General features: G+C 34.5%; 1 protein-coding gene and 1 pseudogene across 1 annotated transcript; both read right to left on the bottom strand.

Annotated features, from left to right (window-relative positions):
* Positions 1-3,010: 3,010 nt before the first annotated feature.
* Positions 3,011-6,352, bottom strand: LOC133703374 (cysteine-rich receptor-like protein kinase 15). The gene is made up of 7 exons (XM_062127853.1): positions 5,444-6,352; positions 5,219-5,335; positions 4,629-4,834; positions 4,254-4,464; positions 3,921-4,158; positions 3,449-3,599; positions 3,011-3,358 (listed from the first exon to the last, which is right to left on the bottom strand). The coding sequence occupies exons 1-7, from the start codon at positions 6,285-6,287 to the stop codon at positions 3,053-3,055; spliced, it is 2,073 nt and encodes a 690-aa protein (XP_061983837.1). The 5' UTR covers positions 6,288-6,352; the 3' UTR covers positions 3,011-3,052.
* Positions 6,353-6,701: 349 nt separating this feature from the next.
* LOC133703620 (cysteine-rich receptor-like protein kinase 25) lies at positions 6,702-7,552 on the bottom strand (annotated as a pseudogene).
* Between the last annotated feature and the right edge of the window lie 2,402 nt (positions 7,553-9,954).

Genomic DNA, 9,954 nt, shown 5'->3' with positions numbered 1-9,954 from the left:
ATTTAAGCATTTGATAGTCTGGTATCTGAATTAACACAATACAGTAATATTCATGATAAAGTATTTTCAATATTCAACATTATTTAAAAGGAAGGTGAAAGTCACCTACCTGCAGTAGAAGCTCTACTTGTGCTCCCCTGTTGCTGCTGTTGCACCACACGGTAGTCCCTCCTACAGTCACAGACTCATCTCATAAATTCTCCTCATTCAAGGATATGTTTTATAATAATCATATCAATAGCTAATAAATCTTTCTTTCAATCATTTCTTTCTTTATATCTTACGTTTTTCTCATTACACCCATTAATGTTGTCATCCTTTATCCAACCATAGTTATCATTCCTTTAGGCCGATATTATAGAGAATCCATATTCATCCATTACTCATATGTTACTTTCTTATGCATGTTCATTTCCTCATAATAACATACATACATATATCATGTATATTTTCAGAGTTAGTATCTCAATGTGCAAGTGTTCATATGACTCAATTCCTTTATATAGTATTCACGTGAAAGTCTACTGTTACTGTATAACTTTGAACTGTTGTTGTCCACTTTCCAACTGTTACTGTCTAACTTTGAGCTGTTACTGTCCAATTTCCAACTGTTACTGTCTAACTTTGAGCTGTTACTGTCCAATTTCCAACTGTTACTGTCTAACTTTGAGCTGTTACTGTCCAATTTCCAACTGTTACTGTCTAACTTTGAGCTGTTACTGTTTGACCTTGAACTATCACTGTTTGACTTTTTCAACTGTTACTGTCTGACTTTGAACCGTTACTGTCTGACTTTTCCAATCGTTACTGTTTGACTTTGAACTGTTACTGTTTGACTTTTACAACCGTTACTGTTTGACTTTTCCAACCGTTACTGTTTGACTTTGAACTGTTACTGTTTAGACATTTGAATTGTCACTGTCTACACTTTGAACTGTTACTGTCTAGACATTTGAACTGTTATTGTCTACACTTTGAACTGTTACTGTCTAGACATTTGAACTGTTACTGTCTAGACATTTGAACTGTTATTGTCTACACTTTGAACTGTTACTGTCCAACTATTACTATCTAGACATTGAACTGTTACTGTCTAAACATTCATCAGATTTTTTAACTATATCTAGACTTATAGAACTCTGTTTCAAGCGAGATTAGTCTTGTTGGAAAGCTAATACACGAGGCTACAAGTTCTTTGAAGGAAGGAGAACCCAGTTCTGCCTTTGAGATAGTCAAAATTGCTCATCAACAAACACTACCCTACAGGGTCTGTCAAGACCCAATCTCGGTTGATGACCCATAGCTGGGGTTCTACAGCTCCATATTGAGCAAGACCAATTTCTTAGTTAGCTAACATCCAAAACTATAATTAATATGAGAAACTTGATCTTAATTCTCTCATCCTCCTACTCGAATTCTCTCCAAATGTTAGGAGACGAATCTGTCCAGATTCATCAACCTTTCCATTTACACACAACATCCACAATTTAACTCTTTCTCTATCATCTCAACCCCTAGTCATATCACATATCGTTTAAGACTGTAAAAAAAAAAGAATATCTTTATAAGAGCCAATTTATCTTATTTATTTCAATCTTCCCTCTTAACGTCAAAATAAAACATTCTTGTCGATTTTACAAACTTTCCGAACAATATTCTTCTAAACACAATCCTTGACACAGTTCCTATAAACCATAAATAACAAACGAATAATATTCCAAACAATCTATACTGTCAAGTTATAATGCATTATTATGAGTATAACATATCCAAATATTAACTTCATCACATGGTGAAATTTCCAGAAATATGGGTTTAACCGAACTGACCTCAAACTTGCAGACCTACTGTGCGAGATATACAACTTCTATACCAAATGTTTGTTTCAGATCTCCACCGTTCAGAATCTAGTCAAAATCAGGAAGAACAACATATTCAAGTTATAGCCTAATCCAACGGTGGCCGAAGGAGAAAACAGACAACAAAGAAGACTGTCCAGAAGTGTATTTCCCAAATATTTTCCTCCCTCGATATCTCTCAAACGGGGACTGATATAGAAAATCCCTACGGTGACAATGTACACGACATGGATGAGAACAACATACTCGAATATCGTGCTGATCCAACGGTGGAAGGTGGAGTTATAGCTGTCGGTTGATTTACCATCAATATATCTTCTCTCCAGCCTCTCTCTAAACTCTCTCCTACTCTTGCCAGTCACTCCAAGAGAGAAAATAGAATGATATTTATAGTTCTAACATCTTGTTAATTGCACATTTATCCCCACCCCTTTTCATCATTTATACATAAACTCCCAACCTTCTGTTATTTGAATATTGACCTCTCTTGATCTTACGTATTCATTTTGTCCTCACAAATGTTTTTCTTTTCAATGATTTAGTACTATATTCACTTTTCATTTCATTAATTTCACTATTTTTATCTTGATTAGGTTTCTTTAATTTAATTTAACCCATTTTACTATTGGTTAAATTTCTCATCTTTTAAATACCTAGAAAAATTATAACCGAGGGTTTACATTCAATCTTTTTACATTTATTATTTTTCAGATATTTATGGCTTTATCAGGCCTTAAGCTCATGGAAATATGATCAATGGGCTGGATCCCTTCCAGAGATAAGATAGCAAAAATGATGCTTCCTCTTTGTTTGGGTTCTTGACTTCAAGGGGCAATATTAATGATGGTTATTGATGCCTGGACAAAGAAGTCACTGATGCTGTATTTGGTTTCTTTGGGCATAAACTTAGTCACAAGCAAAGGGCAAGGAGGCCTCAGAGGCCCATAAACTGGAGCAGCCATAAATAGAAACTTTTGGTTCAATCATTAATATATACATAAATGATTTTTTGAAGATTTCAGGTTCCATTGTATCATGAAATATGATTTGTATGTAAGATTAGCTCTCAGACTGCGAAGAAAAACAAATCAAGAAGATATGTTTATATCTGTCTGGAAATGTCTGTGTTTGTAAAGAAAAACAGTCGAAGAAGCTACAACTTCATTCTCTTAAATTTAAAACATAATTTACAGTCACCGTGGTGATAAAACGGAAAGGGTTAATTCATTGCCAGAACAAACTTTCTGATTTGAGGATTGACCTTCCATGGCAACAAATCGGCCGATAGAAAATGCTGGCTGTTTAGGGATAGGGAGTGTTATGGTATCACTTGCCAACATATGAAGCACAGATGACATTGTGGGTCTATCTGCTGGATCCTCTTGCACACAGAGCAGCCCAATGTGGATGCATCTCAGCACCTCAGTTGCCACGCTTGATTTCTCTAGCATAGGGTCCATCAATTCCAGTCCTTGACCATCAGACCACAGTTTCCATGCCTGAAAAGTTGAGAGACTTCCTGAATTTAGATAACAAAAATCATTGCTAGTAATCCTTTTTTGGATAGAAAGATATGAATTGTAACTTACAAAAGTGAGAAGGCTTTCGCCTTCTTTTGAAAGATGAAAGCCAACGTTCTTTTTTCCACTGATCATCTCTAACAGCAACACTCCGAAACTAAAAACATCTGATTTTACAGAAAAGAGTCCTGCCATAGCATACTCTGGGGCCATGTATCCACTGTTTTGAATTGATACAAGAGGAAACAAATTGCTTTATATGCTTGAAAAGGTTAGCAAAATTCTTTTGCATCATATAAATCGGTGAAGAATGCACCATTGTGAACCTTTGCCACCTTACTGAAAAAATAATATTTGTCATATTTCATATAAATTTTTTAGTTTAATTAAATATTCTTTAAAATAATATTAAAACCGTGATGACGGAAAGAATAAATTAAATTGCTTTTTCACATGAATAAAGAAAAGAAAAAGAAAATCCATTTGTTCCAAACAATTGAAAACAATAACACTGTGGGAATGGAAATGTAGTAATACGTACTAAGTTCCGACAATTCTATTCGTGTTAGCCTCGCTTTGATTTCCACCGAAAATCCTAGCCATTCCAAAGTCTGATATCTTTGGATTCATCTCATAATCAAGCAAAATGTTGCTTGCTTTGAGATCCATGTGAATAATTCTAAGCCGAGAATCTTCATGAAGATACAAGAGCCCCCGTGCAATTCCTTTGATAATGCTCAGGCGTCTTTGCCAGTCAAGCAGGACTCCATTGCTGGAACCTGAGTAGCATCAACATAAAAATCAAATCAGTTACAATTTCTGGTCTTTGTTACGAAGTGCAAAGATTCAGGTGTTTCAGGTTTAGGGGTCTAACCAAAAAGAATGACATCAAGGCTTTTGTTGGGCATATACTCATAGATAAGTAACTTTTCATTTTTTTCCAGACAGCATCCCAGGAGTCTGACAAGATTTCTGTGTTGTAATCTGGCGATTAAAACGACTTCGTTCAGGAATTCTCTTTGTCCTTGACCAGAAGTTCTTGAGAGCCTCTTAACTGCAACTTCTTTGCCATCCTCTAACGTACCCTGAGCACAAACTATTCTAATAAGCATTAATATTTGTGGGCCAAAGTGTGATGCATTTTCGAATTGGTGTATTGAGAGATTGACAAATAACAGAATTCGATTTTTTGTTTTTTGTTTTTTGTTTTTGTAATGAATAAAGTACTTGACTTGATAGCCTTGATTACCCTGTATACTGGGCCAAAACCTCCTTGACCAAGTTTGTTTTCATCAGAAAATTGCTTTGTAGCTTCATTTATAACATCTAGCCGGATCAAAGGGAGGTCCTGGGATGTCACCTCTCCTTGAATATCTTTGTCTGAATAATCGTCCCCAACAGTTGCTCGTCCTGCCCAGTCGAGTAATTGTTCCTCTTGGATATTTCCTATTTCCTCTGCAGGAGATATTGTGAAGTGCTAATAATTGATTATATAGGTTTCGAACATCATGTAAATGTATATCTTGTTTCGACACTTCAATTTTTGTTCTGTTTTTAACCTTCTACCTACTAGCATTTTTTCAGATGATGACCTGACTAGAGAAAAATCTACGGAATTAAAGCCAATTACTCAATCACTGCCTAATTTGGTCTTCTTTTCAAGCTTAACCACAACATATTTGCAAATTCAAAGGTGTTCAGAATTTTAATTTCTTGTCAAGATTATATCTCTAAAATATTTGGAAATCACCTGCAAGTATATAGAAACTAACTAGGTAGTTCATATATATAATATAAAATTTTTAGTACCAGGACTTTCGGTACATATCACATGTATACCTGTTCTCAGATTCGTCCTTCTCCTCATGGTGTAAGTGCAAGCACTGAAAAATAGCACAACAATAACTGCGGATAGGCCTGCACCGACTTTAATCCACATCGATTTGCTTCCATCTCCTTCATAGTGACAATGTTTTTGTTGCACATCATTATTCAAGATAACAGAATCTCATATTAAAGAAATGATAAAGAAGGATTTTGGAATGATAAGGAAGAAAATAGAACCTTTTCCATCTGCTATTGAGCCTGGAGATGGAGGGAGGGGAACAACTGGCGTGGACAGTGGTGGTGTTGACATTGCCACGACGGCAGTTTCGTTGTAAAATGAATAATTTTCAAATCGAAGATTACAGCTTGGATATAAGACTCTTCCTCCTGTCTTATTATTACAACAAATTGGTAGGTCGGAGAGAGTTTGGTTAAGACACCGATTACAATCATATTTAGATAGATCCGGTGTGCATTGCACAAGAACGTACAGAGACTCAAGCCACGTATAATTCACTCTCTTGGCTTCGAACTTTTTTTCACCCGATGGCGCACTTGCAGCTACATTAGCAGCATCAGATATAGTTTTCACCAGAAGCTGGTTAAATTCTACATTAACAGTTATATCAGATGGATTCCACATGTAAAGCACAGGCTGTTGGTTCAAGCTGGAGAAGTTGTAACTGTAACTGTTTGAGTAGAGCAGGAAGCACTCATCATACCATACGATAGCCTCCTTCTCGATTGGACAGAGTTCGACTATATCGTTTGTGGCCAATTTCACACATTTTAGGCAAACTTCCACACTAACATCGCCGCGGCAGAGGAAGAGGCCATAGACCTCATCGATATCTTGCCCTGCAGAGGCGTTGTAGAATCCGTTACTGTCATTGCGGGTTGCATTGAAGGCAAGTGAAGAGAGAAGGATTTTTAAATTGGCCTGATACGTACTGTTTCTTACGAAAGTGTTTGTGTCTGGGCATAAATGATCACGGTAGTTAATCTCCTGTGCTTCCGTGATGTTAATGGTCATCAGGGCTGCAAAGGAAAGCAGGAATATGGAGAATTTCAGAGTCAACATTTTGCGATAGCTGGTAAGGTTTTCTTGATCTTATTTTGGGCAACAGAGTTATCTTTCCTCTTACATGGTGGAGCTCTTTAAGGCAAATCAATGGCAAAAGTCAAGTGAGAACTTTCATAGTCTGGTTCGTTATGAAAGAGTTCCAATTGTGGAATATTGAAATATGAAAAGAAGAATAAATGATGGTGATAATCACAAGTCACGTTAATAAAACTTAACAAAACTAAGTCCCAACAGGGAAAGTTTGTTTTTTATTTTAAGAGTATTTTTAAAAAAAAATTAAAAGTTTTATTTTTTTTACTTTAAATTAACTTTTTTTTAATTTTTCAAAAATATAATAATATTAAAAATAATTTTTAAAACATAAAAAATACTATTTTAATACATCTTAAAAAAAAACTTTAAAAACACCCATTAACCACCCCCTAAGTGTTGATAGTAATAAAATCTAATCAAATGAACCTCACTCATTAATCTTAAAAAAAAGAACAGAGGAACAACTGACGTGGATAGTGGTGGTGGTGACATTGCCACGACGGCAGCTTCGTTGTAAAATGAATAAATTTCAAATCGAAGATTACAGCTTGGATATATGACTCTTCCTCCTGGATTATTATTACAACAAACTGATATGTAGGGGTTAGCTTGTAGAAGACACCGATTACAATCATATTTAGATAACCGTGTGCACTGCACAAGAACGTATAGAGACTCAAGCCACGTATAAGAAACTTCTTTGGCTGCGAACTTTTTTTCACCTAATGGCGCACTTGCAGCTGCATAAGCAGCATCAGATATAGTATCCACCAGTAGCTTGTTAAATTCTACATCAACAGTTTTATTTTGTGAATTCAACATGGAAAGCGCACGCGTTGGCTCAAGCTGGAGAAGATGTTACTGTTTGAGAAGCGCAGGAAGCACAGATCATACCATATGATAGCCTCCTTCTCGATTGGACACCGTTTGACTACATTTTTTGTTGCAAGGTTCACACATTCTTGGCAAACTTCGACACTAACATCGCCACGGCAAAGAAAGAGGCCATAGACCTCATGTCCTGTAGAGGCGTTATAGAATCCGTTAATGTCATTGCGGGTTGCATTGCCGGCGAGTGAAGAGAGAAGGATATTTAAATTGGCTTGATACGGGCTGTTTCTTACGAAAGTGGTTGTGTTCGAGCATTCATGATAAAGGAATTTGATTTTCTGTGCTTCCGTGAGGGCTGCAAAGGAAAGCAGGAATATGGAGAATTTCAGAGCGAACATTTTTATGACAACTGATAAGGTTTTCTTGCTCTTAATTATTTTGGGCAACAGAGTTGTCCTTCCTTTTACATGGAGGAGCTCCTTCCTTTTACTCCAATTGTGGAATATTGAAATATGAAAAGAAGAATAACTGATGGTGATAATCACATGTCACGTTAATAAAAGTTAAAGTCCCAACAGGGAAAGTTTGTTTTTTATTTTAAGAGTATATAAAAAAAATTAAAAATTTTTATTTTTTTATTTTAATATTTTTTAAATTTTTCAAAAATATATTAATATTAAAATTAATTTTTAAAACATAAAAAATATTATTTTAATACATTTTAAAATAAACACTTTAAAAATTAAAACAACCATTCACCACCCACAAAGTGCTGATATTAATAAAATCTAATCATATGAACGTCACTCATTAATCTCCAAAAAAAAAAAAGAGGCAGAGGAACCATCATCTTCTCAGCCAAAAATCTCCAAGTCACCACTTAACATCGACTAAAACCAGTTATTGTCACCCTTACCCAGTCCAGCCAGCAACACAAATCACCGAAAATTCACCACCATGACGAAGAGGCTTGTTTAGAAGTATAATTGTAGTTGTTTTTTAAAGTATTTTTTTATTTAAAAAAATATTAAAATTATATTTTTTTTATTTTTAAAAAAATTATTTTTAATATCAGTACATCAAAATAATCTAAAAACAATAAAAAAAAATTAATTTAAAAAAAATTAATTTTTTTTTTAAATTTAATTCTTCTTTTTTCAAATTTAAAACATAAAAACAAATAGAATCACAGTAACCAATTGACTCGAAGCAGTTCCCCATCATACCCAGTGTCCTCTCCATACTCAACAAACACCCATTGCCATCACAATCATCAACCCAAGGTCAAAACCTTGGAACTCCCACCGTAATCAAGCCACTGTTTTTTTATATATATATAAATTCTATAACACGGGACAACTGGTTATTTAAAAAAAAAATACTATGCATTATTAATTTTATCTTAAAATAATACAAGATTGTCTTATAAATAATTCCAATTCTAATGTTAATAAATATTACTTAACCAATGAAGTGTGATATTCCTGACTTTACTTTGATTAATAAATATTAAAGTTGATATTTTTTACTTTAACATAAATATAGAATTGATATTTTTAAATTTAACACCAATAACTACTAGGATTTGAATTAAAAGAAAAAAAAGACTTATTTTTCTAGGAAAAGAACATAAATCAATTAAATAATGTCCATGCAGTCTAAATATTATACAAAAACAATAAGCCTGTCTTAAATTCGCACTATTTATAATCAATTTGTTCAAAAATAATTTGAGCTCATAAATCGACCTTTCAAAGCGTTCAAAGTATCCCAGAAGTAAAGGAATCGGGTTTGGAGTCTTTCGGAAGCATAGGAATGGTACTGGGAAACTCTTGAAAGTGGTGGAAAAGTAACGGCGCGTGTAGCCACGCGCCACCTTCACTTGCTGGTGCGTGGGTTCACTTGCTACCGCGGATAAAACCTGGTGGTTTGTTGGCTTTCGGGTGGATTTGGTTGCAGCTGGTGTTGCTATTGGCCAAGAGGGAGAAGGAGAAGAGTTTGATTTGATCTTAGTGTGGTGATCGGTGGGGGTTGACAGATCGAAAAGAAGAGGAAACCGTAAAGGGGAGAAACCAAAAGAAAGTGGGAGAGGGATTCTGGTTTTGGCTTTCTGAAGATGGTAAGGCTGGCGTTAGGGGATGATTAAGAGAGCTTCTGAGGGAGACTGGTTTTGGCTTTATGATAAGTCAGCTTTGAAGCAGAGACTGCATATGCCACAACCATTGACAATTCTACAAAAGAAAGAATTTAGTACATCGGTATTTTATAAAGTGTTAAAAAATATTTATTGTATATACCACAATTAATTACAGACAGACGAATTCCATCGATATATTTTTAGTGATAAACTTTTTTTTTAGCGTGCATTATCCAACTGTAAAACTATCGGGTTTTTTTTTATCGATATAATTAGCAACAAAACATGAAATTACCGATGAATGTTATTTCAAAGGATGTATTAGAAATTTCATAATCTGTTTCTTAAGAAAGAGTTGCATGTTTCTAATGAGAAACGGAATATTGAAATATAAAAAGAAGAAATTGTTTTTCGTTGCAGCAGCCATCCTTTTATGAATTAAAATTGTGAGACATTAAAATGAAAGGGGTTAGGGTTATAGTGAATGTTTAGGAATACGGCAGTTATCAAATTAATATTTTAAGTTTTTTAATAATTTTAATATGTTAATATTAAAAATAAAAATAAAAATAAAAATAAAAATAATATATTTTTCTGTAAAAAAAAAATCATACCACCATTTCAAACACACCCCTGACCCTCTTGTCATCCGAATACTATACT

This window comes from Populus nigra, chromosome 9 (assembly GCF_951802175.1).
Source record: "Populus nigra chromosome 9, ddPopNigr1.1, whole genome shotgun sequence".
Classification (NCBI taxonomy): Eukaryota; Viridiplantae; Streptophyta; class Magnoliopsida; order Malpighiales; family Salicaceae; genus Populus; species Populus nigra.
The sequence above is the reverse complement of the archived record's forward strand: the minus strand, read 5'-3'. Positions and strand labels throughout refer to the sequence as shown.